Below are 26,386 nucleotides of genomic sequence, written 5' to 3'. Positions count from 1 at the left end.
TACTGGGGATCGAGCGTGCAACCTGGGCATGTGCCCTGACCAGCAATCGAACCGAGATCTTTCAGTCTCTGAGACAATGCTCAATCCACTGAGCCGCACCGACCAGGCAATGCTGGTTTCTTTTGCTGTGCATTAGCTTTTCATTCTGATGCAGTCCCATTTGTTTATTTCTTCCTTTGTCTCTCTTGCCCAAGGCAATGTATTGGTGAAGATTCTGCTACTTGATAGATCTGATATTTTGCTGCCTATGTTTTCTTCTAGGATTTTTATGGTTTCACAACTTACATTGAAGTCTTTTATCTATTTTGAATTTATTCTTGTGTATGGTGTAAATTGGTGGTCTAGTTTCATTTGTTTGCACGTACCTGACCAATTTTCCCAACACCATTTATTAAAGAGACTGTCTTTACTCCATTGTATGCTCTTGCCACCTTTGCCAAATATTGAGCATAATGTCTTGGGTCAATTTCCGGGTTCTCTGTTCTGTTCTATTGAGGTATATGCCTGTTCTTGTGCCAGAACCAGGCTGTTTTGATTACAGTGGCTTTGTAGTATAGCTTGATATTCGGTATTGTGATCCCTCCAATGTTGTTCTTCTTTCTTAAGATTGCTGTGGCTATTTGGGGTCTTTTTTATTTCCATATAAATGTTTGGAATATTTGTTCCAGATCTGTGAAATATGCCATTGATATTTTTTTAGTTTAGTTTTTTTTTGTTGTTGTTAATCCTCATCCGAGAATATATTTCCATTGATTTTTTTTTTTTATCCTCACCTGAGGACACCTTTTTCCATTTTTTTGTTCAGATAGAGAGGGAAGGAGAGCAAGGAAGAGAGAGAGAGAAAGAGACCGAGAAAGAAACATTGATGTGAAAGGGACACATTGAGTGGCTGCCACCCACACGACCAACCAGGGCCGGGGACAAACTGCAACCAAGGTACATGCCCTTAGCGGGAACTGACCTGGGTCTTTCTGGACCGCAGGCCAATGCTCTAACCGCTGAGCCAAGCTGGCCAGAGCTCCATTGATTTTTTTTAGATAGAGTGGAAGAGAGAGAGGGACAGAGAAAGAGAGAAACATCTATGTGAGAGAGACATATCAACTGATTGCCTCCTGCACAACCCGGGCTGGGTCTGGGTATGGAACCTGCAACCCAGTTTCGTGCCCTTGACCAGGAATAGAACTTGAGACCCTTTGGTTTGGTGACTGATACTTAAACCAGGGAGCCAAACTGGCCAGGGCTGCCATTGGTATTTTAATAGGGATTACGTTGAACCTATAGATTGCTTTGGGTAGTATGGACATTTTAACGATGCTAATTCTTTCTATCCATGAACATGGTATATGCTCCCACTTATTTGTATCTTCCTCTATTTATTTTTTCAACGTCCTGTAGTTTTCCAAGTACAGGTCTTTTACCTCCTCGGTTAAGTTTATTACTAGATACCTTATTTTTTGTGAAGTTGCAATGGTAAATGGGATTGCTTTCTTAGTTCCTCTTTCTGAGAGTTCATTATTGGTGTATAAAAATGCCAACAATTTCTGGATATTAATTTTGTATACTGGTACTTTTCCAAATTTACTTATTAAATCTAGTAGTCTCTTGGTGGAATCTTTCGGGTTGTCTATGTACAATATCATATCATTTGCAAATAAGAGGAAGTTTTACTTCCTCTTTCCCAATTCGGATGCCTTTAATTTTTTCTCCTTGTCTGATCACTGTGGCTAGGACTTCCAGTACTATGTTGAGTAAGAGTGGTGAAAGTGGACATCCCTGTCTTGTTCCTCATCTTATAGGAAACACTTAGTTTTTGCCCATTGAGTATGATGTTGGCTGTAGGTGTTTCATATATGGCCTTTATTATGTTGAGGTATGATCCCTCTATTCCCACTTTGCTGAGAGTTTTTTTTTTATTTTTTTATCCTCACCCGAGGACATTTTTCCATTTTTGTACAGACAGAGTGGGAGGGAGAGAGAGGAAGAGAGAGAGAGAGAGGGAAACATCGATGTGAAAGGGACACATCCAGTGGCTGCCACCCGCACGACCAACCAGGGCTGGGGACAAACTGCAACTGAGGTACACGCCCCTAGTGGGAACCGAACCCGGGTCTCTCCCGACCGCAGGCGGACGCTCTAACCGCTGAGCCAAACCGGCCAGGGCATTGCTGAGAGTTTTTATCAGAAATGGGTGCTGGATTTTGTTGAATGCTTTTTCTGTACCTATTGATATGATCATATGGTTTTTATATACTTCATTGTGTTTACATGATGCATCACATTTATTGATTTATGAATATGGCACCAATCGTTCATCCTCAGAATAAACCCCACTTGGTCATGGTGTATGATCTCTTAAATGTATTGCTGGATCCAATTTGCTACATATTTTGTATTTTACTGTATGTATATTATGCTTTTAAAAACTTAAATGGCTATTAGGTAGAGTAGGAATGCTTTGGTCTGGTTTGGTTTTGGAGAAACTCCGTTTCCTGGTTGTCTGATCCACGAAAGTGGAGTGCCTGAGACACAGGAGGTTCTGCTCAGCAGACACCTGCTGAGTCATGACGTTCAGCCACAAGTTGTCCCATTTTATCTCACCTCCATCTCCTCCCTTCCCTGAGCACCGTCCCACTCTGAAGTATCCTTGCTCTCAACGCAGGAGCACTTAACATTTTCCCAGCAATTCTCAGGGTTCTGTGAAAGCGGTTATCTAAATGTTCTGAGCTGTAATCTAAGTGTTCTACTGAATCCTCACAATGAACCCATGAGTCTGATAAAAAACAAAAACGGGGCCCCAGCCGGTGTGGCTCAGCGGTTGAGCGTCCACCCAGGCATCAAGAGGTTGCAGGTTCGATTCCACGTGCCCAGGTCGTGGGCCCGATCCCCAGTGGGGGTCATGCAGGAGGCGGCAAATCCATGTTCTCTCTCATCGATGTTTCTCTCTCTCTCTCCCTCTCCCTTCCTCTCCCTAAAAATCAATAAAGAAAAACACTTTAAAAAAAAAAAAAAGGAGAAAACAGGAGAGCCCAGCCCCTACGGGGCGCTGTCCTCGCGAGGACCAGGGTGACCGCAGCGTTAAGTCCAAGTCCTTGCGGAGCGGCCCGGCCCTCCAGGAGGCGGAGACGCAGGCGGAGGCCCCGCCCACCCGCCCAGGGCGCAGGCGCAGACTCCCCGGCCCCCAGGGGGCTCCCCTTGTGCAGGTAGGGGGGAGTGCGGGGGAGGGGCGTCTCCTGAGGGTGGGGCTAGAGAGGGAATTTCGGGGCCTGGGCTCGGTCGCTGGAGGCCCAACCAAGGTTGCCCCGATTTCCGCTGCACCCCGGCGCTGCCCCCGCGGCTGGGGAGGCGGAGGACAATGCCGGGAGCGGGGACCCGCGAGGCTGCCGGCGGCCAGCACACGCCGCTGCTCGATGTCACAGCCGCTGTCTCTGCACCGCCCCGGCTCCTGCCCCGCCGTCCCCAGCCAGCGCCGGGGTGCTGGGGGCCTGAGGTCGCCGGGGCAGGTGCGCGGGCCCGCCGCCCCGCCCTCCCCTGCACCCCGCGCGGCGCCCCAAGCGGGCCCCCGGGGCACTGCGCGCCGGTCCCTTCCGCTCCAGTTGCTTCTCCAGCCGAGCGGAAACGCCGGGGGCAGGTTGCCCGGACCCGGGGAGCCGGTGCGCCTCCTCCCCACCCCGCAGCCCCCAGCCAGCCCGCCGGGAGCCCGCACGGCGTCAGGGGGACCGTGGGCAGCTGAGGGATCCCACCGCGACCCTAGCTCCTCGCGGGGCTCCGATGTGACACTGTGGGTCCGGAACTGGGGATCCCTCCTTGCTGACAACTGCAACTGTCAGTAACGAGTTACACCCCAGTGGTGCAAAGCACGGGAGTGGGGGGCTGGGGGTCAGTTCTAGGAGCCCCGGGCCCGGAGCTGGGCGGTCTGATCGACCGTGTGCAGGGAGGAACCAGCACCCCGGCCGCCGCGGCAGTGAGCCCTGCTCTGAACGAAGGGGAGCCGGGCTGGGAGCCGCCCGACTCGGCCTCCTTGCCTCCCCTGGGCGCTTGCAGACGGAGTAATTAGGGTGAGCCTTAATCACAGCTGGCCGCACGGGCAAACGAGGGGGGGTCGTGGGGACCGCGCCGGCAGCCCCGCAGCGCGGCCGTCGTGACGTCCGGTCTCCCGCGGGACACGGGGTCCTCGGGCGCTGCCGGTTAATGATTGCCCAGGAGGCGCTATAAAGGGAGCAGGAGAGCCGCGCTCAGCAGATCTGGCTCCGAGCGCAGCGGCTCCCACCATGGCCGCCCGGGGCTACGGCTACTACCGCGCTGTCATCTTCTCGGCCATGTTCGGGGGCTACAGCCTCTACTACTTCAACCGCAAGACCTTCTCCTTCGTCATGCCCGCGCTGGTCGAGGAGATTCCTCTGGACAAGGACGACCTGGGTGAGCTGGGAGCAGGGCGCTGGGCCGGGGCCAGGTCGCAGGAGGGACGTGGGCGCAGTGGTGCGCGGGTCTGAGCGTGGTGTCTCCACGTGCGCAAGGAGAGGCTCTGCGACCCGTGCTCACGGGTGTGAGGAGTCTGGGCGCGATCCATGCTGTCCGAGGCGGGCTGTGAGCCGCAGGTGCTCCAGAGGCACCGTTTGTGCTGTGTGTTTAGGGGGTTCTGAGTATGGTTTCCACGTGCGTGGGTGCGTGCTAAGACCTGAGTGTTTGCTGGCCACTGACATTGTGAGCATTTAGGAACTGGGGAGTTGGCACAGTGACTTCGTGTGGCCTAGCGGGTTACCTTTCAGGAGGAATAAGGTCCCCGACTCCCATTGTAAGCCCTTCACCCTATGTTCAAAGGTGGGGCAACAGAATGGCCAGAGGCCCTGGGCTGGCAAGCAGAGTCGGGGGAGGCAATCAGGCATATTAGACCCCAGGGAGGGGCACTGTCCTGCCCTTCTTACTTCCTGGCAGCTCTGGCTGGAACTCTCCAAGAAGCTGAGAAGTCGTGGGTCACCTGGGGCTAGTGCTGATGGGGAGGCAGGGGTAGTGGGTCCCATGAGCAAGTGTCCGAATCCAGCACGGGTCCTCCCAGACTTCTCAGAAGGAAGCTGTCTCATGCTGCCGGGCACCTCCAGCCGCCTGCCCAGGCCTCTTCCGCCGCTGCTGTGCCTCTGCCTGGCCCTGACCCCAGGGGCCTGTGCCCTGCTCCCCTCCCCTGCAGGGCTCATCACGAGCAGCCAGTCAGCAGCCTATGCCATCAGCAAGTTTGTGAGCGGGGTTCTGTCCGACCAGATGAGCGCTCGCTGGCTCTTCTCCTCGGGGCTGCTCCTGGTTGGCCTGGTCAACGTCGCCTTCTCCTGGAGCTCCACAGTGCCTCTCTTCGCTGCCCTCTGGTTCCTCAATGGCCTGGCACAGGGGCTGGGCTGGCCCCCGTGCGGGAAGGTCCTGAGGAAGGTGAGCGTCCGCTTCCAAGGAGCCTGTGTGCGTTGGTCTGGAGGATCCCAGAGGAGCGTGTGGGAGCCCCGGTCCCTCCACCCCCACCCCAGACATTTGCTTGGGAGTGTCCGTCCGGCTCCTGTTGCTTGTCGAGATATTTTCGGAGCCTGGACATGGTGGGATCAGGTGGCAGGTGAGGGACATGGCCCAGCCGAGTAGAAGTGCCCTTTCCCTCCTTCCTGTCATGTGAGCTGCGTCCGCCCCCGATCCCCTCCTACATGGACCGTAGGCCGGGCACCCACTCTGTCCCCCTCTGTCCCGCAGTGGTTCGAGCCATCTCAGTTTGGCACTTGGTGGGCCATTCTGTCCACCAGCATGAACCTGGCCGGAGGGCTGGGCCCCATCCTGGCCACCATCCTCGCCCAGAGCTACAGCTGGCGCAGCACGCTGGCCCTGTCTGGGGCACTGTGTGTGGCCGTCTCCTTCCTCTGTCTCCTGCTCATCCACAACGAACCTGCTGATGTTGGACTCCGCAACCTGGACCCCACCCCCTCCAAGGGCAGGAAGGGTGAGCATCCACCCAAGCCGACCCCTTGGCCAGCTTTCGTCATTCATTGGGTGGACTCGCCGAGGACTGGCTGTGTGCCGGGCCCCGTGCCAGCCCATGGACAGGGGTTGGAATGGTGATGGAGAGTGGGTGGGGAGTAAATAAACCCCACTCCAGGAGGCCATTAAGTACCAAATGGCAGAGCCAAACCATGTTGACTCAGCACACCCTGGTCCTTCCCCCGGCAGAGCCAGGCCTCCGTCCTGGGCAGCACCTAGTTCAGGGCTTGGGCTGCCCTCCTCTGGCCCGGGCCTCAGTGCCTCCCTTTGTGGAGGTTGCAGTGAGGGCAGAGGGTAGACTGGGTGAGCCTTTCCTGCTGATTCGTGGGTGGGATGGCGTCCCTGCGGCTGGTTATCGGTGGGCCCTGGGGGAGAGCAGAAGCAGAGCTTAAAGCTGCCCCCCCCCCCGCAGGCCCCTCAAAGGAGGAGAGTACCCTGCAGGAGCTGCTGCTGTCCCCCTACCTGTGGGTGCTCTCCACGGGCTACCTGGTGGTGTTCGGAGTGAAGACTTGCTGTACTGACTGGGGCCAGTTCTTCCTCATCCAGGAGAAAGGCCAGTCAGCACTCGTGGGTAAGACGAGTGTTGGCACAGGGTCGGCAGAGCAGAAACTGCAGGGGACAGGATTCAGGCCCGGCTTCCCGTTACTCCCTTCTTTCCCAGAGGCAGCGGCGACCAGTCACCCATGGGGACCTGCACCTCCCCGGGGTAGGCCAATCTGGGACAACCCCAGTGTGTAACCCCTGCCACCCTTCCTCCCCTCTTCCCACAACTCCCACTCAGGTAGCTCCTACATGAGTGCCCTGGAGGTCGGGGGCCTTGTGGGCAGCATTGCAGCGGGCTACCTGTCAGACCGGGCCATGGCAAAGGTGAGTGGGCAACAGGCACAGGGAGGAGCCCTTTACCTCTCCCAGCGCCCCAGGACCGCACGAGGGGAGCCCAGGGCACAGGCAGGCTGGCATGAGCCGGTGCGGGCTGAGGTAGGAGTGAGCTCAGATCTCTGCCAGGGACGTGGAGACGGGCTCTCTGCCTGGGCTCACAGCGGCCGGAACTTCTCCGTCTAGCAGTGGGCTTTCCCAGGCCCAGGGAAGCAGGTGTGGGGGTGTGGGGGGCGTGCAGCTCCCCAGCAGTGCCCCGGCTGCCCCCGGTGGAGGAAGGGCGTGTGGAGTTTGGCCTTAGAGCATGTGGGCAGGCCCCAGGGCCACCCGGGCCAGGAACCGGGGGGATTGCCAAAGACCGGTCAGGAGAGGCCCGCTGTGTCAAGAGTCCAGGGGCGCTCTTAGGCCTCCTGCTGCTGCGACTCTCCACAGGCAGGGCCGTCCACCTACGGGAACCCTCGCCACAGCCTGCTGCTGCTCATGATGGCCGGCATGACGGCGTCCATGTACCTCTTCCGGGTGACTGTGACCAGTGACTCCCCCAAGGTAAATCAGGAGGCCTGGCCTGGGTGATGAGAAACATGGGCCACCGACTCCTCCTCCCTGGCTGCGGCCTGACCTGGTTTCTCTGGCTCCACTTCCCTCCTCGATCTGTCTGTACCTCGGCTGCTCCCCTCCGCACCTTGGTGCCCCTCGGCTCCGGCCCTGGTTTCCTTCTCTCCTCTGCTCCTCCAGGACGTGGCTTTCTGGACTCTGGCTCTTCACCCTCTCGCTGAGCTCACAGGCTTTAAGGAACACGAGGTGCCTTATCTTTACCTCTGGTTTCTCACCTTTGTCCTACCCACTCTGCCTTGCCCCCAGCCAACCCAGCTTGCACACACCGAGAGACAGCATCTAACTTGGAGGGACGGCTTCCGCACCTCTTCACCCCCCACGGGCCCAGGCTGGCTCCCGTGGCGCCCACTCCTGCAGCTCTGCACTCGGTCGTGCTGGGAAGTGGGCTGAGGGAGGCCCCGTCCCCTTCCCACACTACCCCTGGGGCTAAGCACTCCCCTCTGGGGGGCGGGCGGGCTCACGCAGACTCACTGCCCTCACTGCCCTGCAGCTCTGGATCCTGCTGCTGGGAGCTCTGTTCGGCTTCTCCTCTTACGGCCCCATTGCCTTGTTTGGAGTTATAGCCAATGAGAGTGCCCCTCCCAACTTGTGTGGCACCTCCCATGCCATCGTGGGACTCATGGCCAATGGTAAGTGACACCCTGTTCTCTCCCTCACCCGGTTAGAGGCTGGGGCAGGCCCCGGCTCGTCCCAGCAGTGACCCTGGCTCTTGCCCCTGCTCCCCGCAGTGGGGGGCTTTCTGGCGGGGCTGCCCTTCAGCACCATTGCTAAGCACTACAGCTGGAGCACAGCCTTCTGGGTGGCCGAAGTGGTCTGCGCAGCCTGCACGGCTGCCTTCTTCCTCCTCCGGAACATCCGCACCAAGATGGGCCGAGTGCCCAAGAAGGCCGAGTGAGGAGTGCGGGCCCCAGGGCCCTCCCCGCCGCCTTCCACCGCACGGGGTCGGGAAGAGGGTCTGCTCCGAGAGCACTGGACCTTCGACCCGCTCCTTTCCCTGCCCAGGTGGCACTGGGGATTCTCAGCGTAGAGGTTCCAGCTCCCCATCCTGGGCTCCATCTAAAAGACAACCTTTGTTCTTGGACTCCATTAGCTCCTATTTTCTGCCTTCAAACAGGAAACCCCTGCAGCTAGGGAGTCTCCCAGACTTTTCTCTCCTGGGCTCTGCTCCCACCCCCCCAGAGATGAGGCTTCTCCGGCAGCTGCCGGCCCCATGGCCGCTGCCTTCTGCCCCGAGGCCTCGGTCGGGGTCGCTGCCACTGCGCACTCAGGCCCCGGGGAGAGACGGTCACTCTCACCGTCATCCTGGTGCATAGAGGGTACGGGTGGGGCAGGGAGACCCACAGAAGATTAAAACTAGATTTGATAATAAACACGTCGGTGAGTCCTCCTTCCACAAGGGTGCATAAGCCAGACCCGTTCTCTGCGAAGGCCTCCCAGTGCCTTCCTACCCCAGAGGTGAGACTTCGCTTCCCGGGACGGAAAAGCTGACACGGCCTCCTCTAAGTCCCCTCTGCCTTCAACTGGACACTGTCTAATTCAAGTCACTTCAGAGACGAAGCTGCTGGGTTGCAGGCCGACTGCACCACTTAATGGAGGGAGACAGTGCTGAGTATAGCCAGAGAGCCTGGGTTCAAGTCGGTAACTGAGGCCTGGAGCAGAGACTGGCCTGGCTAAATGTCGTCTATGATACCATGTCACCCCGAGGTTTGGGTGAGGACTAATGAGACGGAGCAGCAGAGCCTGGCTGTAAACACGTGGTAAATGCTCCATCACCACCACCCCAGGAAGTCAGTACCAATTATGAAACTAGACCCAAGGCCCCTGGTTCAAAGTCCCACGTTCATTCACTTAATGAACATATTTGTTCTGCTTTTAACTAGAATATCTCCTCAAAATTCCCTCATTACTCCTGTGTCCCCTCCTGGGCCTTCTCCCCCAAACCATCAATCAGCATAGCAGCAAACACTCAGACGGAAGGAATGTTTATTACAGAGTTCGTGGGCCTCTCTCCTTCATAAATAATCTGTACAGAACTGGACAGCAGGACCATGACAGAAACAGGAAGAGCGAGTGTTACGGCTCAGGCATCAGTACGCGTCACCAGGCTCAGCACCCCATTTCCAGTGTACTACAAGGCTGCTGGGACTTCCACTGGGGTGGAACCAGCAAGACTCCTGCTACAGGGCCTCTCAGAATTTAGGAAGGTGGAGAGAGGGGTGTGTTGGGGGCACTGCTGCAGGTTCAGCCTATGACCCAGGTCCAAAAGTTCCAGCCTTCTCTGCCACCTCCAGGGCTAACTTCAGGTTCTGGTCAAACAGCTCACACCTGCACCAGGCCCAGGAGGCACAAACAAGGGCACCGTGAGGCCTGAGGCGCACTCCCCGCTCTGGGTGCAGGGCAAAGCCAGGAAGAGCCTGCTCGAGGGACCTGAACCCCAAGGAAAGGCTCTGCTTTCTTAAACAAGTGAAAGGCTACTCACTCTTGTTTTATTCAGAAATATCTCCATTGTACTTCAAAATGACTTTGCAGAAGAACGCACTGGTTGGGGCAAGGAGGGTTGATCTGGGGAGGGGGCCCCTACCTGATGGGCATTTCCAGGGAGTAGAATGGATTCTTGAGAGCAAAGTCTGAGTAGATCTCATAAATCTTCCGGAGCAGAGAATCTATTCCAGATTGCCTAGGGTCTGCCAGCACCACAAACTTGATCCCTGGGGAAGGCAGGAATGGTTACAAAGCGTACAGAACACGACAGGTGACGTCACCCTGTGTGCAGCACTTCCGTTTTGCAAAGCGATTTCATCAGCCCGTTTTATTTGATCCTTACTGCTCCACCAAGCAGGAAAAGCAATGTTTTAAGCCTACAGGTGAGCCCTGGCCGGTTTGGCTCAGCGATTAGAGCACTGGCCTGCGGTCTAGAGAGACCCAGGTTCGGTTCCCACTAAGGGCATGTACCTCGGCCTTGGTTGGTCGTGTGGGTGGCAACCACTCGATGTGTCCCTTTCATGTCGATGTTTCTCTCTCTCTCTTCCTCTCTCCCTCCCACTCTACCTAAACAAAAAACAAAAAAATGTCGGGTGAGGATAAAAAAATAAGCCTACAGGTGAGACCAGAGACTTGAAGTGACTTTACCACATCACCCAGCTGATTAAAACTAGGCCTTGAGTGCTGGCTTCAGCAGCACATACACTAAAATTGGAACGATATAGAGAAGATTAGCATGGCCCCTGCGCAAGGATGACATGCAAATTCGTGAAGCGTTCCATATTTTTTTGGTTGCGGTTTGTCCCCGGCCCTGGTTGGGTCATGCAGGTGGCAACTACTCAATGTGTCCCTTTCACGTCGATGTTTCTCTCTCTCTCCCTCCCACTCTATCTGAACAAAAGACAAAAAAATGTCCTCGGGTGAGGATAAAAAAACAAACAAAAAAAACAGGCCTTGAGTTCTAGCTCTGTCACCCTCTTCTAGTCTTGGGGGTCCCTCAGCAGAAAGTGCCAGGCAGGGGACAAACTCAGGCAATTTCCAATTATTTGCATTAAGCGAGTGAAGCAATGAAACTTGTGATCCAAAGGTCATTTCCACCTGGCATTCAAATTTCATTTTGAAACAACACCGACACCTTCCAAATGTGTGCAACATGAGATCACGTTAAGGTGAGTTTATCTGTGCACAGGATAACCAGGGCTGAGCACGCTGAGTGTTGTGGACAAAATCAGCATCTGATTAAATATTAGCTTCGAAGTCGCTGAACAAATAAATAGGTGTATCTGTGCAACTGTCCGAGGAAAACCCCCCCCCCCCACACACACACACAGCTCACCAAAGCTTCGGTAGATCCCTTCCCCCAACCTTCCCACTGCATCCCCCTGGCCTGTCGGGAGATGCGTACCTGTCAGTGTCTGGAAGCAGTGCAGCTTGAATGTGTCTGTCTCCAGCATCTCAATGCCTGAACTGCCCTGTTCCGGCGACAGCTGGGAGCCAATTGCGAACAGCCTATGTGCAAAGGAGGCAGAGCTGGGAATGCACCCCACTGCTGTACAGGAGTGCTTCCCCACATTTTCCACTGAAGTGACCCTATCTGCCGCTCACATTCCAGCCGCAGGCCGCACAGGAGGCAGTGCGAACTGCTGAGGAGCAGTATCAAAACTTTTTTCAAGTTCATTCGAATTCTGCATGGATTTGACAGCAAGTCCTCAAATAACACTGTTTTACTATAACATTGATAAGATGCTGCAGGAACTGAACTTTTGTTCATATCAGCCTACAGCAAAACTGGTTTCATTACACAGCTAACACTTAAACAACACAGGTTTGAATTGTGTGGGTCCACATACACCCAATCTTTTTCAATAAATATTTAGTTGGCCCTCCTATCTATGGTTTCCAAATACAAAGATTCAACTAACTCTGCAATATTTTCAATCCACAGCTGGGAGTTCCTGGGGGTAGAGGGCTGACTTCACTGTTTTATGCTGTTTTACTTATTTAATTTTATCGATTTGAGAGAAAGAGGAAAGAAGCGAGGGAAGAGGAGGAGGAGCAGGAGGAGGAGAGTCACTGATTTGTTGTTCAACTTATTTTTTTGGCTGATTCTTCTATGTGCCCTGATCAGGGAGTGAACCCACAACCTTGGTGTATCTGGGCGATGCCCTAACCAACTGAGCTACCCTGGCAGGGCCTGTTCCATGCCATTTTATATAAGGGACTTGAGCATCCAGATTTCTGTATCTGCAAGGGTCCCCGAACCAATCCCCGGCAGATACCAAGGGATGACTAGTTGTTTTGGGGAAGTCAAAAATTATATGTGGGGCCCTGGCCGGTTTGGCTCAGCTGTTAAGAGCATCGGCCTGTAGTCCAGAGAGACCTGGGTTTGGTTCCCACTAAGGGCACGTACCTTGGTTGCAGTTTGTCCCCAGCCCTGGTTGGGTCAGTGCCGGGAGGCAGCCACTTGATGTGTCTCTTTCACGTCGATGTTTCTCTCTCTCTCACTCTTCCTCTCTCCCTCCCACTCTATCTGAACAAAAAATGGAAAAATGTCCTTGGATGAGCATAAAAAAACAAAATTAAATGTGGAGCTTACACCCTTAACCCCCTCATTGTTCAAGGGTCAACCGTACCTCCTTTTACTTAATGCTGCAGAGCCCACTGAGGAGGTTGAGCGAGGACTCACTATGCACCCGTGACTGGCTACAGCACATGTCACACAAGCCGCTCTGGGGGAAGTGTGCCATGTTATTTATCCCGAGGCTGGCATACCCAGCGCATCACGCTGCTGCTCCGAACAGAAAAAGATCTTAAAAATCTTTTAGTTGAACTGCCTTGCTACAAAGAAGGAGAAACTAAGGTTCGGAGAAGATGGCCTAAGCAACGTCACCCCACTGGCACTATTGCCTAAAGTCGCATCGTACTGAACCAGTTCTTTCTCTCTGCATAACACGAGAAGAGACGATCTGGGAGGAGGACAGACGGGCCACGGGCACCAGGCAGGTCGGAGGACTCACGAGTGGAACATGGAGGCCAACATGAGCTTCTCATTGGAGGTGAGGCGGGGCCGGCCGAACCGAATGGACACCGGGTAGTGCGCAGGGTCGCCCAGGTACTCCAGCACCTCCTTCCCGTCGGCCGTGTACTTGCCGTTCACGTCCATGCCGTTGATGGCCAGCACCGCGTGGCCCACTGCCGAGGGAGGGCACCGGTCAGGATCGGGGCCGCGGCGCCCGCCCGGCGCCCCCGCAGACCCACCCCGAGCCCAGCCCACCCCGGATGCCGTCGCGCTGGCCGAAGGCAACGAGCACTCGCTCGTCGTGGAGCTTGAGCAGCAGGTCGAGCGGGTAACTGAACGTTTTCTCGGCCTCCGCCCGCGGCGCGTAGCTGTCCAGCTGGTAAATCAGGCCGCCGGCTTTGTTCACCACGTACACGCTGAAAATGGCCATGGCTGCGGCCCGGCGGCGAGACGGGACTGGGCCGGCCGCGCCCCTGAACCGCAGCCCCGGCCCGCAACGTCAGTCCCGGCCCGCCTCCGCCCCGCCTGCCGGTCCCGGCCCCGGCCCCGGCCCCGAACCTCAGTCCCGGCCCGCCTCCGCCCCGCCTGCCGGCCCCAGCCCCGGCCTGGAACGTCAGTCCCAGTCCGACTCCGCCCCGCCCCGGAAGCTAAGTCCCGGCCCGCCTCCGCCCCACCTCCCGGCCCCGGACGCGCCCCTGAACCGCAGTGCCGGCCCGACTCCGGCCCGACTCCGCCCCGCCTCCCGGCCCCGGCCCCGGCCCCGGCCCGGAACCTCAGTCCCAGTCCGACTCCGCCCCGCCCCGGAAGCTAAGTCCCCGCCCGCCTCCGCCCCGCCTCCCGGCCCCGCCCCGGAACCTTAGTCCTGGCCCGCCTCCGCCCCGCCTCCCGGAAGCTCGTGCCAGCCCGCCTCCGCCCCGCCTCCCGGAAACTCAGTCCCGGCCCGCCTCCGCCCCGCCTCTAGGCCCAGTCCGGAACCGCAGTCCTGGCCCGCCTCCGCCCGCCTCCCGGTCCCGACCCGGAAGCTCAGTCCTGCGCCCACCTCCGCCCCGCCTCTGGCTCCGCCCCGGAGCCGTGGTCTCGTGCCCGTTTCCCTCCCTCCGACTCCGGCCCCGCCCCGGCCCCGCCCCTGCGGCGCATGCGCACTTGAGGCGACACGCTTGGGGGTAACGCGAGATTAGTGGCCAGGGCCTGAAAACTGCTTTCCGTCCCTCCCCCGGTTCTTAGTGCCAGGACCTCGCAACGCGCGACCCGTTCAAAGCTGGCGGCCGCTGTCCGCGCGCCAAGGGGCGGAGCGCAGGGCCTCAGGCCGCCTCCAGCTTCCGCGAGGGGCGGGGCCTGAGCGGCCTCCGCGGAGCCCCGCCCCCTGCCCCGGAAGCACTGGCCGGCGGGGGAAGGTTTCTGGGCCTGCTGGCGAGCGGCGTTTCCTTTTCGTCCGACATCTTGTGGAGGCCGCGGTGGTCGCCGCTGCTCCCGGGGTTTCGCTATGGTGAGTGTGGCGGCGCGGGGCCGGGCGGCGGGGCCGCGCGCCGAGGCGCAGCGGGAGGAGGCTCCGGACCGGGCTGCGGCGGGGGGCGCGGGGCCTGCTGCCACGTGCTGCGCCGGGGGAGTCGGCGCCCGCGAGGACCTGACTCTCCCGCCTCTGTCCCCAGCCGCCCAAGGACGACAAGAAGAAGAAGGACGCCGGGAAGTCGGCCAAGAAAGACAAGGACCCAGTGAACAAGTCTGGGGGCAAAGCCAAGAAGAAGGTAGGCGTGCGCCCCCCGGCGAGGGAGGAAACCGGGGCGCCCGTCCCCCGTTGCTGCGGCGATGAGGGGCACGTGGCCGAGGCCTGGCGCGCCGTGGGGCGTGGGGTCGGGCCGCGAGCGCTGGGCGCCGGGCCCTGTTCGGGCGCCCGTCTGCCGCCGCCTGGCCCCGGGCCTGTTGTCGGCCCGATGGGGCTCAGCCCACGTCCCGGAGTCGCAGACACCTGTGGGTCTGGCTTGTCTGAGGCTGAGCAGGGGGCCTTTGTTTTGGATCCTGGCCCCCCAGGTACTGGGATCTCGGGGTGGAGCCTCTGCAGGCGGGGAAACAGCCCCCTGGGTGCCGCCCGACACACACGGAGAGAAAGGGGGGCGCTTCTAGGGGCGCTGACTCGTTTCCTGTTTGTCTGCGAGCAGAAGTGGTCCAAAGGCAAAGTCCGGGACAAGCTCAACAACCTGGTCCTGTTCGACAAGGCGACGTACGACAAGCTCTGCAAGGAGGTTCCCAACTACAAGCTCATAACCCCGGCTGTCGTCTCCGAGCGACTGAAGATCCGCGGCTCCCTGGCCAGGGCCGCCCTCCAGGAGCTGCTCAGCAAAGGTGCGCGCGCTGTGCTGCTCGTGTGCGGCTGCTCGCTCAGTTGGCCTCCGCGTCAGCCGTCTCAAGTGTTCTTACTGGGATTTTACTTGTTTTTTTAAAAATGGGTTTTTATTGATATTTTAGAGAGAGAAACATCCACAGGAGAGAGGTGCGTGGCTCAGCCGCCTCCTGCACGCCCCCCACTGGGAACTGAGCTAGAAATCCGGGCGTCTGCCCCAACTCTGAATTGAACTGGGACCTCTCAGTCGATGGCATGATGCTCAGTACACTGAGCCAGGCCAGCCAGGTTATTGGAACTTTTTAAAATGGGCTCGGGGTAACCAGTGGTGGTTAGTAACATGATTCAAACGTGTTACCCTTAGCAGCCATTTCTGTGCGGGGCCCTGTGACAGCTTGGTGAGGCCATGTGTACTGCCTCAACGTGCTGTGAGTGTGGCCATCTCAAGAGCCGGTCATGGGTCCCTCCTTTAGAAAGGACTTATAAAATCAGGTTATCACCAAGAAATGAAGGTATGTGTATGTCTCTTTGTTACTGAACTCTCACGTTCAAATTCAGCATCTTTTTTTTCTTTTTTTTTAATCCTCACCCGAGGACATTTTTCCATTTTTTGTTCAGGTAGAGTGGGAGGGAGAGAGAGGAACAGAGAGAGAGAAACATCGATGTGGAGGGACACATCGAGTGGTTGCCACCCGCACAACCGACCAGGACCGGGGACAAACTGCAACCGAGGTATGTGCCCTTAGTGGGAACCGAACCCGGGTCTCTCAGGACCGCAGGCCGACGCTCTAACCGCTGAGCCAAACCGGCCAGGGCAGCATCTTTTTTTTCTTTTACTTTATTGATTTTTAGAGGGAGAGATAGAGATAGGAACATCGATGATCAAGAAGGTTGGTTGGCTGCCTCCTGCATTATCCCCCCCCCCCCCCCATGATTTGGCCCACAACCTGGGCATGTGCCCTGACTGGGAATTGGACCTCTTAGTACATGGGTCGACACCCAACCAAACCACACTGGCCGGGCAAAGTCACTCTTTTTTTTTTTTTTTTATCCTCACCCGAGGACATTTTTCCATTTTTTGCACAGATAGAGTGGGAGGAAGAGAGAGAGAGGGGGAAACATCGAGTGGCTGCCACCCGTACGACCAACCAGGGCCGGGGACAAACTGCAACCGAGGTACATGCCCTTAGCGGGAACCGAACCCAGGTCTCTCCGGACCGCAGGCAGATGCTCTCACTGCTGAGCTAAACCGGCCAGGGCTCACTTTCTTAAAAATGTTTCATTGGTTTTTTAGAAAGGAAGGGAGGGAGAGAGAAACATCAGTCAGGTGCCTCCTGCACACCCCTACTGGGGGATGGAGCCTGCAACTTGGACATGTGCCCAGAAGGGGAATTGAGCCAGGATCTCAGTGCCTGGGATGATGCTCAATCCACTGAGCCACACCGGCCCGGCTAGAACTCACTTTTTGGTTTTTAAATCCTCACTTGAGCAAATTTTTCCATTTATCTTCAGGTAGAGTGGGGGGAAGGGGGAGACACATCCACTGGCCGCCTCCTGCAGGACCCTGACTAGAGCCGGGGATGAACTGCAACTGGGGTACATGCCCTTGACTGGAATTGAACCGTGACTCTTTGGGCCATAGGCAGATGCTCTAACTGCTGAGCCAAACTGGCCAGGGCTGGAACTGACTTTCTAATGTCTATTTGTATGTCATCGTACTATGTGAAAACACTTATTTTTTCTCCTTAGGGCTTATTAAACTAGTCTCCAAGCACAGAGCTCAAGTAATTTACACCAGGAACACAAAAGGTGGGGACGCCCCAGCTGCTGGAGAAGATGCGTGAACAACAGGTGAGCAAGAGCCCAGGGGCTCGGGTACAGGAAGTATGTGTCCCCGACTGTAGACTGATTCTTTCTTTTAATTTTTTTTACAGGTTACCCGGTGTACATTTTGAAAAATAAAACTTTATTAAATCAATAAGTGGGTACGTCTGTTCCTTAAGAGAGGCAGTCACAAAGGATAATAGCAGGTGCAGGGGAGCTGACCTGGCTTTGAGCCTTAAGAAACCGGCTTTTCTTTATGTGACTGCCGTTTGCTCCTCGCTGCGGCTTCGGTTCTGAATTGATGCCTGAAAGGAAATGAAGGGTTAACAGGACAAAGGGGTGGTGGGTTGGGGTCCTGGCACTGGACCCACACACACCTGGATTGCCATCGGCGTCCGTTATTCCAGACCCGGCCGAAGGAGGGCAGCCAGCCCGCGCTGGTGCTGGAGCTGTGGTCAAAGTTGGCCCCCACTCTGTCTGGGGGGAGTTTCTTCAGTTTCTGTTTTTCCTCTGGAACAATAGTTAGGTGGTTTTACTTGAGTAGGAAGATTTAAGAAACACCCACTGCCGTTCTTGAATTAGCTCACTCACTCTCTTTAAGAAATTCCTCATAGGAGGGTCCTATCTGTTGGTTCCCAGAGCTGTGCTCCTCGTCTTGGGCCATCCAGGGAGGTGTGGCGCCTGGAAGAGAAGGGCTCGTTGAACCGGGCACTTGCGTGTATGGACAGCTCCTCTGGCTGCTGCGTTTGTCATGCGTGTCTGCATTGAGTTTGTCTACCAAAGACAGAGCTGCTGTGACAATGTGTACACGAGCCTTTCTTTTCTCTTGGAATGACGGGATCGTGTATGTTTACATTTTTTAATTCTCATCTGAGAACACTTTTTCCATTTATGTTCAGATAGTGGGAGGGGGAGAGAGACACATCGACTGGTTGCCTCCCACACCACCTGACCTGGGCTGGGGAAGAACCGCAACCAAGGTACACATCCGTGGCTGGAATTGAACCCATGGCCCATTGGTCCATGTGCCGACACTTTTAACAACTGAGCAACTGAGCATGATGTATATTTAATTTTAAGAAATTGCTGGGCTGTTTCCAGAGTGGTTGTGCCATTTTAGCCCTTATGACGAGCACCCGTTTTATACGCCTTCATGGAGTCCTGGGTATATTCAGGACCCATGTCCTTGCATCACATAGAGCTCGCTCTTCCTTTCTCTTTCCTTTGCATCCTCGTCCCCTCTACCTTTTGGAAACTGTCAGTTTGTTCTATCTATGGGTGTTTGTTTTTTTTAGATTCCACATGTAAATGAAATTGTATGGTATTTGTCTTTCTCTGGTTTATTTCACTCAGCATAATACCCATGTTGTTGCAAATGACAAGATTTCTTGTTTTTCCTAGTGTGCTATTCTGGGAGGTACTGCAGTACTGGACACAGATGTACTGAGTGGGTGGAGAAGTTCCTATTCTATCTTCCTCTTCCAAAAGTCCATTTACTGCGCTGTCCTCACACAAGATGTACCAGATACTAAACTGGTAAGAACAGACACGGCCCTGGCTGGCCAGCTCAGCTGGTGAGAGCAGCATCCTGATACACCAAGGCTGCAGACTCACTCCCTGGTCAGGGCACCTACAAGAATCAACAAATACCCTGGCCAGTGTGCTAAGTGGTTAGCGTCGGCCTGTAGCCCAAAGAGTTGTGGGTTCAGTTCTGGTCAGGGGCACGTATTTCAGCCCCCAGCCCTGGTCAGGGTTGTGCAGGAGACAACCAATTGATGTGTCTCACATAGATGTTCCCTCCCACTCTATCTGAAGATAAATGGAAAACGATTCTTGGATGAGGATTAAAAAAAGAACCAAGAAATTAATCATAAGTAAGTGGAACAAACTGATGTTACACACACTCATTCACTCTACACGTGATCATAGCCAGAAGACTGAGACAAGATTCAAGTTTACTTGAAAAAATAACTGCCTCTGCCCGGCCTACGAACCAGTCACGGGTTCGGTTCCCGCTAGGGCCACGTACCAAAAAATAAAACAACTGCCTCTTACAGTTTGAGCAGTACTGTCCTGGGCCTTACCTGAGTGGATGTTACCAACTCCTGGTGTGTCCTGTAGTTGGAAATGGGAAAGAAAAAAAAAATCCCAGCTATAGAAAGCCAAAAGATACGAGGATCCTTGGAGCTAGAGAAAGGGCAAACTATAGGAGGTGGGTGGACCCAGTGCCACGGCGCCAATTCTGTCCCCTGCTGATGAGTCTTAAGGGTACAGGAAATCATTGCACGTTGTCCTCAGGAAACTCAAGGGCTTGGCAGTGGAGATGGGCCTGCCACACCCCAGGTAAACAAACCCTTTCCTAGCGTACGTCCCGTCGGACTGGGATGCTTACCTGCTACTAACTACACCCATTTATACAAGGTGAGCTCGGATAAGCCTTACAGAGAAAGTGACACTCGAGCTGAGGAAGGCTGGTGTTAACTGGGGACCAGGGAGGAAAGCATCTCTGCCTGTGCAGAAAGGGAAGGCGCTGTCCAGCTGCAGCGTGTGCTGCAGACAGCAGGTGACAGGGACTCTCAGAGGACGGAGTGGGGCGTGCAGGAGGCCAGCTCGCCTTGAGACAGCAGGACAGGATGCGGGAGACAGGCTGAGGGCCCGCACCTAGTCACTGGAAACGAGGGTTAGGCTGTGCGGTGCTGCAAACGTGCTGCACTGGACAGTGGGTCCTCCAGAGGACGCACAGGCGCTGGCACTGCTAAGCGGCAGAGGGGACAACAGTGTGGATGGAGGTGAGGAAATATGTCTGAAAGCAGTGCAGCGGTGCAGGCAGAGAGAAACGCCAGCAGAGAAGACAGGAACGGGCAGGGAACCCGGCAGAGGGGTGTCCTGGGAGCTGAGGCATCGGCTCTTTACTGGCTGGCTCATCCATGGTACCTGATGACCAATGAATGTCAGAGGCTGTCCTGTCTCCATCCAGTCAGGCTCCGGGGCGGGCGGCAGGTCCAAGGACGAGGGCCACTGCGAAGTGGAGGCTACTTGACTGAAAAAGACAAACAGGAGCCAGGCTGGCAAACAAGGTCCTTGAGCATGAGGATTTGTTCCCACATGCCAGCCAGCAAGTTAGATGCTCTAACAGGTCAAACACAACCAGAGATCCCTTCACTCTTACCCGTTGGTCCCTTTCCAGCTTCCAGGTGCCGAAGAGCCCTCTTCCGGGTTTGGCACTGCCTGAGGCTGAGTTTGATTCAGGAAAAACGAATGTGTCTAGGATGCTTAAGAGTCTGCCTAGGCCACGCTCCCACCCTCCAAAAGGACACAAATTAGCAACCCTGGCCATCTTGCAAACTCCCCTCCCTCCCAACCCTGCCCACATCGGCTCCACTGACAAGGCCTGCCCCCTGGCAGACAGGTGAAGCACGGCATCCGTGAGTTTTCTTAGAGTTGGCAGGTGGAATGCTGGACCTGGGGGAACCAGGGATCAGTGGATTTGGATACTGCTCTGGCTTCTCCGAGGGAAACCAACCTCTAAGGTGGACCGCACCAACTCCTGCCGGCTGTGCTCCACCTCGCGGATGTGAGCCGCCATCTGGGGGAGAGAGGCTGTGAGCTTGCAGATCAGGGGTCTAGGTCCTCCAGACAGAGTGGGAGGGGAGGTGGGAGGGGAGGAAGGAGGGGGGGAAGGGGGGGAGGGAGGGGGGAGGGAGAAACATCGACATGAAAGAGACACATTGATTGGTTGCTTCCTGCAGGACCCCAATCAGGGCCGGGGACTGAACCAAAACTGAGGTATGTGCCCTTGACTGCAATCGAACCCGCGACTTTGGTCCACGGCCACACAACCGCTGGCAAAGCGGCCGGGGCCAGAGGCCTTGCCTTTAGCTTACCTCTTTGATCACCTCATCCTCTTTTTCCTCATAGGAATCCAAACCTTTCACCACGGATTTCTTGAATCTAAAAAGAGAAAGGACAAGTCAGCCCAGAACCCCAGGCCCTGCCAGTTGTGAAGAGATCCTTCGTAGATCATTTTTTCTTTAAATTGTGAGTGATTCCAAACTCTCAGAAAGAAAGCAGTACAATGGACACCTGTCCCTCTCCAGATTCAGTTAACATTTTTCCATGCTGGCTCCACTTCCATTCACGCCCATTTCCTTTTTGCCAAAGCAAAAATGCATTTTAGACACGAGACCTAACTAACTAATTCAGCATGCATCTCCTGGAGCACAGAAACAGTCTATGAAATCATCGCCACATTTAAGAAAATCAGTTTGTTTTTTGATATTCAAATTATCCCCGTACGTGGCTCCTGAGGGAACCTTCAAACCAGCGCCTTGATCCTCCGGATCACTCCACAGGCTCACCGTGTTCCTTCCCTGCTCCACACCGGAAAGGAACCATTTCTCAAAGAGAGCTGGCTCCTTTAATAAAGGTTCTCAACCTGGGGGTCGAACGACCCTTTCACAGGGGTCGCCTAAGACATAACAGTAGTAAAATTAGTTATGAAGTAGCAATGAAGATAATTTTGTGGTTGGGGGTCACCACAACATGAGGAACTGCATTAAAGGGTTGTCGCATTAGGAAGGTTGAGAACCACTGCTCTAGGAGAAAGGAGAATTTAGAAACAGAGCCAAGTGTCAGTCAAGTTCATGGCTCCACAAGTGTCATGCTTCTAGCTCTTTCAGAGGACAGAGCTTTGATTTTCTGAAATCAAAACTTCACACTGATACTTCACAGTCAAATCCCTCCTATTCCTTACTGACGTCTTCCTTCTGCCACACCAAGATCCCTGGTCCCCAACGCCAGTCTCCAGTTTACTACTGAACACATGGGGATCAGGGGCACCGACCTCCTGCACAGGAAGTCCACATATGGCTACAGCTGGCCCTTAGCATATGTAGGCCTGACCCCGGGGAGCTGACCCTTACACCACATGGGTTTGAACTGCACTGGTCAACTGAAAAACGTGTACAAGTGGCCCATATAGTTCAAGCCCATGTTCAAGGGTCAACTGTAGTCACAGCTGTTTCATCACACACACACACCCCCGAATACCGATACCTCTATCGACAATGAAACTGCTTTTCAGGGAAGAGGCTGTGTGCCAGGCTGAGCCAGCTTGTGGGAAAGGACCAAGGAGACAGGCCCCACCCAGAGCGCTGGCCCTTCACTGCCTTTCCCAATCCAACCTCCTCCTCACCCTGGGGGTGTCTGGGGACCCCTCCCAGCCCTCCTGAGCTCCCAGCCCACAGTGGTGGGTCTGGACCTCCCACCTGGCTCTGCCATCGTGAAACAAACAATAAAACTACTAAGCAAAGCTCAAGATTTCTTTTCAGTTCTTTAGTCCTTAGAAAATATCCGTCTAAGCTCTGCGCAGTGGCAGTATCTTAGCCAATGAGGTTTATCCGAGGCGCGATTATTGCTAAAAAAAAGAAAACACCCTTCGCCCTGGCCGGTTTGGCTCAGCGGTTAGAGCGTCCACCTGCGGTCCAGAGAGACCCGGGTTCGGTTCCCGCTAAGGGCATGTACCTCGGTTGCAGTTTGTCCCCGGCCCTGGTTGGTCATGCGGGAGGCAGCCACTCGATGTGTCCCTTTCGCATCAATGTTTCTCTCTCTGTCTCTTCTTCTCTCTCTCTCCCATTCTATCTGTACAAAAAATGGAAAAATGTCCTCGGGTGAGGATAAAAAAAGAAAACACCCTTCTAAGATGTACACTCAGAATTTTGTGTACAAAAGTTAACTTGAGCCCTGGCCGGTTTGGCTCAGCGGTTAGAGCGCCCGCCTGCGGTCCGGAGAGACCCGGGTTCGGTTCCCGCTAAGGGCATGTACCTCGGTTGCAGTTTGTCCCCGGCCCTGGTTGGTCATGCGGGTGGCGGCCACTTGATGTGTCCCTTTCACGTCGATGTTTCTCTCTCTCTCTTCCTCTCTCTCCCTCCCACTCTGTCTGTACAAAAAATGGAAAAATGTCCTCGGGTGCGGATAAAAAAAAAAAAAAACTTGAATTCTTGCTCTTTTGTTTGTGATTGTTATCAATTTAATTTATAATTAAGGACATTTATCTCTGCAATCCATTTTAGGATCTGTTTTCTAGCAGAATCTTAACATGTAAAACAAGGATGCAGGGGAACAGTTCTCCCATGGTGCCCTGGCAGCCTCACACGCATCCACAGAGGCAAAGCCTCGAACCGCAGCGCGTCCGAGTCCTGGCTGAAGGCCTGTCACCCTCCCAGAACACGAGAGGGCAGGAGGCCTGAAAGGAGCTGCTGAGGCATCTCCCACTGGTCCCCCGCTCTTCCCTGGGAGGCTGCCAGGACCCAGGTCCTCACCAACTACTGGGCTCTGCCGAGTGTGGGCTTTCTGCCCGCAGAGCAGAGCTGCAGACTTGCAAGCCATGCAGCTGTCTGGCCGGTGCGGCTCAGTGGCTGAGCGTCGACCCTGCACCAAGAGGTTCAGTTCAATTCCCAGTCAGGCCACATGCCCAGGTTGTGGGCCGGGTCCCCAGTGGGGGGCGTGCAGGAGGCGGCTGATCGATGTTCTCTCTCATCGATGTTTCTCTCTCGCTCTCCCTCTCCCTTCCCCTCTCTGTAACATAAAGGAAAAAAATTTCACAAAGAAAAGAACACCGTGCAGCTGCAGTCTCCATCTGGCTCCCCAGCATCTCCCCACAACTCATGCTGAGGCGCCAGCCCTTCCTGCTTCAGTGTGGTCCTTTTGGGCACATGGGACAAGGACCTGGGGGCTGGCAATTCTGGCTTCCTCTTTTTGCTGCCTATGTAAGCAATAAATTGTCTAAACCTAAACGTGGCTCATTTTATCATCCAGGCTCGGCTTTGTCTGGTCTTATGTGTGTGTGCTCAAAATATATAAGGTTAAAAGTCAAAACTATATTTAAATAAAAAGTTCCAAGAGTCCATCCTTATAATTCGCAGTCATAAACTTTTCTGCTCAACTGTCCTTTATTCACCCACAGAAACCCTAGGTAGCGGGGTCAGGGTATGAGGCGTGGGTGCTTCTGTCCTCAGATTGCCGTCTCCTGCCATCTGGACCACAGGTTTAAAGGCAAGGGGTGGGGTTTGGGCATTTCCCAGCGTTCCCTCACTGTTCTCCACGCTGTAGGAAGGAATGACAGACCAGGAGTATCTCCTCAGCTCTGGCTCTGGGCTCTCTATGGGCCCCGCATCCCGTAATCTCAATGTGGTCCTGTGTACTGTCCTTGAGGCACTCGGGGCTCACACCCACTCTGTGCTGACCAGCTTCCAGCATTTGTTTCCGAGGGTCCCACAGAGGCCGGGCAGAACAGAATCTGCAACTATTCAGAGTGGGTGCTGGGTGAGCACAGATCAACCACCTCTTCTATTCCTAAAGGGGCGTAGTGGCATTCACTGCGCCACACATTTAAGTGAGCGACTGTAGTTTTTACTGCGTGCCCTTGTCGATTTGCTAAAGGTACTGTAAATACCGTCCCCCACTAGACTATAAACCTTTCGAAGGCGGTCCGATTCCTTGTGTGTCCAGCATGGTGCCCAGAAATCCCAGGTTCTCGTGAAGTCTTCACTAAACTTCCCAGTTAGCAGAGACCTGACCGGTTTGGCTCAGCGGTTGGAGCATCGGTCTGTGGACCAGAGAGTCCCGGGTTCCGTTCCTGCTAGGGGCACGTACCAAAAAAAAAAAAAGGATGATGGCTCTCTTTTGCCCTGGCCGGTTTGGCTCAGCGGTTAGAGCGTCCGCCTGCGGTCTGGAGAGACCCGGGTTCGATTCCCGCTAAGGGCATATACCTCGGTTGCGGTTTGTCCCCGGCTCCGGTTGGTCGTGCGGGTGGCAGCCACTCGATGTGTCCCTTTCACATCGATGTTTCCCTCTCTCTCTCTTCCTCTCTCTCCCTCCCATTCTGTCTGTACAAAAAATGGAAAAATGTCCTCGGATGAGGATAAAAAATAAATAAAAAATAAAAAAATAAACTTCCCAGTTAGCAGAGGGAGCTCCCGTTCTTAGCACAGACCCAGAGAACGCACACTCTGCTCCTTCACCTTCCCTAAGCAGCGACTTACTGCGCATACTCTTGAGGGGAGACGAGAACCTTCTCCTTCATCCGAACCTCGGCCTTGTTCTCCCACCAGAATCGGTTCGTTGCTTTCTTATGCTCCGGGCTGAGAACGGAGAGGGTGAATAATCTCAGGACAGATGACAGAATATTACCGATAGGTGGGCGCTGGGTTTCTGCCCCTGGGAAAGGCGGGCAGGGAAGGACTGCACCGGCCTCTTCCCCGAAGACCAGGTGAGAGCCCAAGAGGGGGCGATGGGGTGACCGTGAGCCCGCTGTCCGGGGCTTTCCCAGTGTGACCACCGCCACCACGGGCCCCAGGCCGCCCAAAGCCCTCCACCCCTCGGGTACGCGACACCTGCGAGGGGGCGCCCATGCACCCTGCTCACGCCCCTCCCGCGCGGGCGGACGCCCCGGGCCTCACCTGGCCAGATGCTCCAGCAGCCCCCCGTGCAGCACCGTCAGGTTCCCGTGGCTCAGGTGCTTGCGCACCTCGCAGCCGCAGCACGGGCACCAGCAGCCCCGCTCGTGCTCGGGCACGTACCGCTCCACCTGCGCCGAGCGGATGGCCTTGCGGGCGGCCTCCACCTGCGGGAGAGCGGGCGTAACCCCAGCGAGCCCCCAACGCCGCACCCCTGCCCCCGGCCGTCCGCGGCGCCCCCGGCCCGGCGCACCTGCGGCAGGAGCCGATCCAGGGCCACCTGCAGCTGCCGCCGGTGCTTGCGGCTGTAGACGTGTCCGCGGCCGCAGAAGAAGGTCTGGCGGCACAGGGCACAGCGCTGCGCCGGCGCCATCGGCTCGAGCAGGGCGGCCGCGACGCGCGGCGGGGCCTACGCCCTCCGATGACCCCTCACCCCTGGGGGCGGGGCGAGCCAGCGGCACTACCACGCTTTTGCGCCTGCGCGAGCTCTCCCCGGCTGCCTCTCTGCGCGCAGGCGCTGCGGGTCGTCGAGACTCCCCCCGCCTCCGGGACGAGCCGGAGAGCAGTCAGCGCGCTGGGCGCATGCGCGGCGAAGAGCGCACGCAGGTCAGGTGAAGCTGCGGGGCAGGGAAGCGCAGGCGCGTGGAGGTGTTCGAGGACCCGTCCTGGGCAATGCGACACACCGCAGCGGTGATGTGCAGGGGCTCACTGTGTGCCCAGAACTTCCGTCAACTGCCTCTCTTAATCCTCGCGGTAACCCGGTGTGGTGTACAA

General features: G+C 55.9%; 4 protein-coding genes, 1 non-coding gene and 1 pseudogene across 6 annotated transcripts; 4 read left to right on the top strand and 2 right to left on the bottom strand.

The window, feature by feature from the left end:
• Nucleotides 1–3,673: 3,673 nt before the first annotated feature.
• SLC37A4 (solute carrier family 37 member 4) lies at nt 3,674–8,864 on the top strand. 2 transcript variants are annotated; one of them, XM_036258471.1, is made up of 10 exons: nt 3,674–4,055; nt 4,201–4,416; nt 5,183–5,415; nt 5,722–5,965; nt 6,416–6,574; nt 6,785–6,870; nt 7,312–7,425; nt 7,615–7,680; nt 7,985–8,123; nt 8,223–8,864. In XM_036258471.1, exons 2-10 carry the CDS (start codon nt 4,269–4,271, stop codon nt 8,387–8,389), a joined length of 1,356 nt encoding a protein of 451 aa, XP_036114364.1. In that variant the 5' UTR covers nt 3,674–4,055; nt 4,201–4,268; the 3' UTR covers nt 8,390–8,864. The 2 variants fall into 2 exon arrangements, with proteins under 2 accessions (XP_036114364.1, XP_036114365.1); XM_036258472.1 differs by lacking the exon at nt 7,615–7,680 and having other exon boundaries at nt 3,674–4,416.
• A 599-nt stretch (nt 8,865–9,463) lies between these two features.
• Nucleotides 9,464–13,502, bottom strand: TRAPPC4 (trafficking protein particle complex 4). The gene is made up of 5 exons (XM_036258473.1): nt 13,250–13,502; nt 12,993–13,167; nt 11,381–11,484; nt 10,076–10,202; nt 9,464–9,819 (listed from the first exon to the last, which is right to left on the bottom strand). Exons 1-5 carry the CDS (start codon nt 13,422–13,424, stop codon nt 9,741–9,743), a joined length of 660 nt encoding a protein of 219 aa, XP_036114366.1. The 5' UTR covers nt 13,425–13,502; the 3' UTR covers nt 9,464–9,740.
• On the top strand, nt 10,657–10,763 carry LOC118629229. The gene has a single exon (XR_004959449.1). It is a non-coding gene; the product is annotated as a U6 spliceosomal RNA (small nuclear RNA).
• An 849-nt stretch (nt 13,503–14,351) lies between the features above and the next one.
• Nucleotides 14,352–19,588, top strand: RPS25 (ribosomal protein S25). Its single transcript, XM_036259875.1, has 6 exons — nt 14,352–14,480; nt 14,644–14,739; nt 15,151–15,334; nt 17,082–17,183; nt 17,267–17,274; nt 19,578–19,588. The coding sequence occupies exons 1-4, from the start codon at nt 14,478–14,480 to the stop codon at nt 17,174–17,176; spliced, it is 378 nt and encodes a 125-aa protein (XP_036115768.1). The 5' UTR covers nt 14,352–14,477; the 3' UTR covers nt 17,177–17,183; nt 17,267–17,274; nt 19,578–19,588.
• On the bottom strand, nt 17,321–25,985 carry CENATAC (centrosomal AT-AC splicing factor). Its single transcript, XM_036259874.1, has 11 exons — nt 25,866–25,985; nt 25,616–25,779; nt 25,199–25,297; nt 21,041–21,107; nt 20,680–20,742; nt 20,326–20,390; nt 20,091–20,196; nt 19,241–19,271; nt 17,748–17,837; nt 17,534–17,666; nt 17,321–17,461 (listed from the first exon to the last, which is right to left on the bottom strand). Exons 1-11 carry the CDS (start codon nt 25,983–25,985, stop codon nt 17,392–17,394), a joined length of 1,008 nt encoding a protein of 335 aa, XP_036115767.1. The 3' UTR covers nt 17,321–17,391.
• LOC118629215 lies at nt 22,516–22,636 on the top strand (annotated as a pseudogene).
• Nucleotides 25,986–26,386: the final 401 nt, after the last annotated feature.

Source organism: Molossus molossus, unplaced genomic scaffold, assembly GCF_014108415.1.
Source record: "Molossus molossus isolate mMolMol1 unplaced genomic scaffold, mMolMol1.p scaffold_m16_p_13, whole genome shotgun sequence".
NCBI classification, from domain to species: Eukaryota; Metazoa; Chordata; class Mammalia; order Chiroptera; family Molossidae; genus Molossus; species Molossus molossus.
The sequence above is the reverse complement of the archived record's forward strand: the minus strand, read 5'-3'. Positions and strand labels throughout refer to the sequence as shown.

Bases quoted from the DNA above. Each gene is read 5' to 3' on its own strand.
- CENATAC (XM_036259874.1), bottom strand. From the start codon at position 25,985: ATGGCGCCGGCGCAGCGCTGTGCCCTGTGCCGCCAGACCTTCTTCTGC. The intron at 19,272-20,090 runs GTACCATGGATG...TTCCAACTACAG, and splicing joins TGACATTCATTGGTCATCAG to GACACACCAGGAGTTGGTAA. The intron at 17,462-17,533 runs GTGTGTGTGGGT...ATTTCCTTTCAG, and splicing joins GGACGCCGATGGCAATCCAG to GCATCAATTCAGAACCGAAG.
- RPS25 (XM_036259875.1), top strand. The intron at 14,740-15,150 runs GTAGGCGTGCGC...GTCTGCGAGCAG, and splicing joins GGGGCAAAGCCAAGAAGAAG to AAGTGGTCCAAAGGCAAAGT. The intron at 15,335-17,081 runs GTGCGCGCGCTG...TTTTCTCCTTAG, and splicing joins CCAGGAGCTGCTCAGCAAAG to GGCTTATTAAACTAGTCTCC.
- SLC37A4 (XM_036258471.1), top strand. From the start codon at position 4,269: ATGGCCGCCCGGGGCTACGGCTACTACCGCGCTGTCATCTTCTCGGCC. The intron at 4,417-5,182 runs GTGAGCTGGGAG...CCTCCCCTGCAG, and splicing joins TCTGGACAAGGACGACCTGG to GGCTCATCACGAGCAGCCAG. The intron at 7,681-7,984 runs GTGCCTTATCTT...ACTGCCCTGCAG, and splicing joins CAGGCTTTAAGGAACACGAG to CTCTGGATCCTGCTGCTGGG.
- TRAPPC4 (XM_036258473.1), bottom strand. From the start codon at position 13,424: ATGGCCATTTTCAGCGTGTACGTGGTGAACAAAGCCGGCGGCCTGATT. The intron at 13,168-13,249 runs GTGGGCTGGGCT...CTCCCTCGGCAG, and splicing joins CCAGCGCGACGGCATCCGGG to TGGGCCACGCGGTGCTGGCC. The intron at 9,820-10,075 runs GTAGGGGCCCCC...GGCCTGGTGCAG, and splicing joins TCCCTGGAAATGCCCATCAG to GTGTGAGCTGTTTGACCAGA.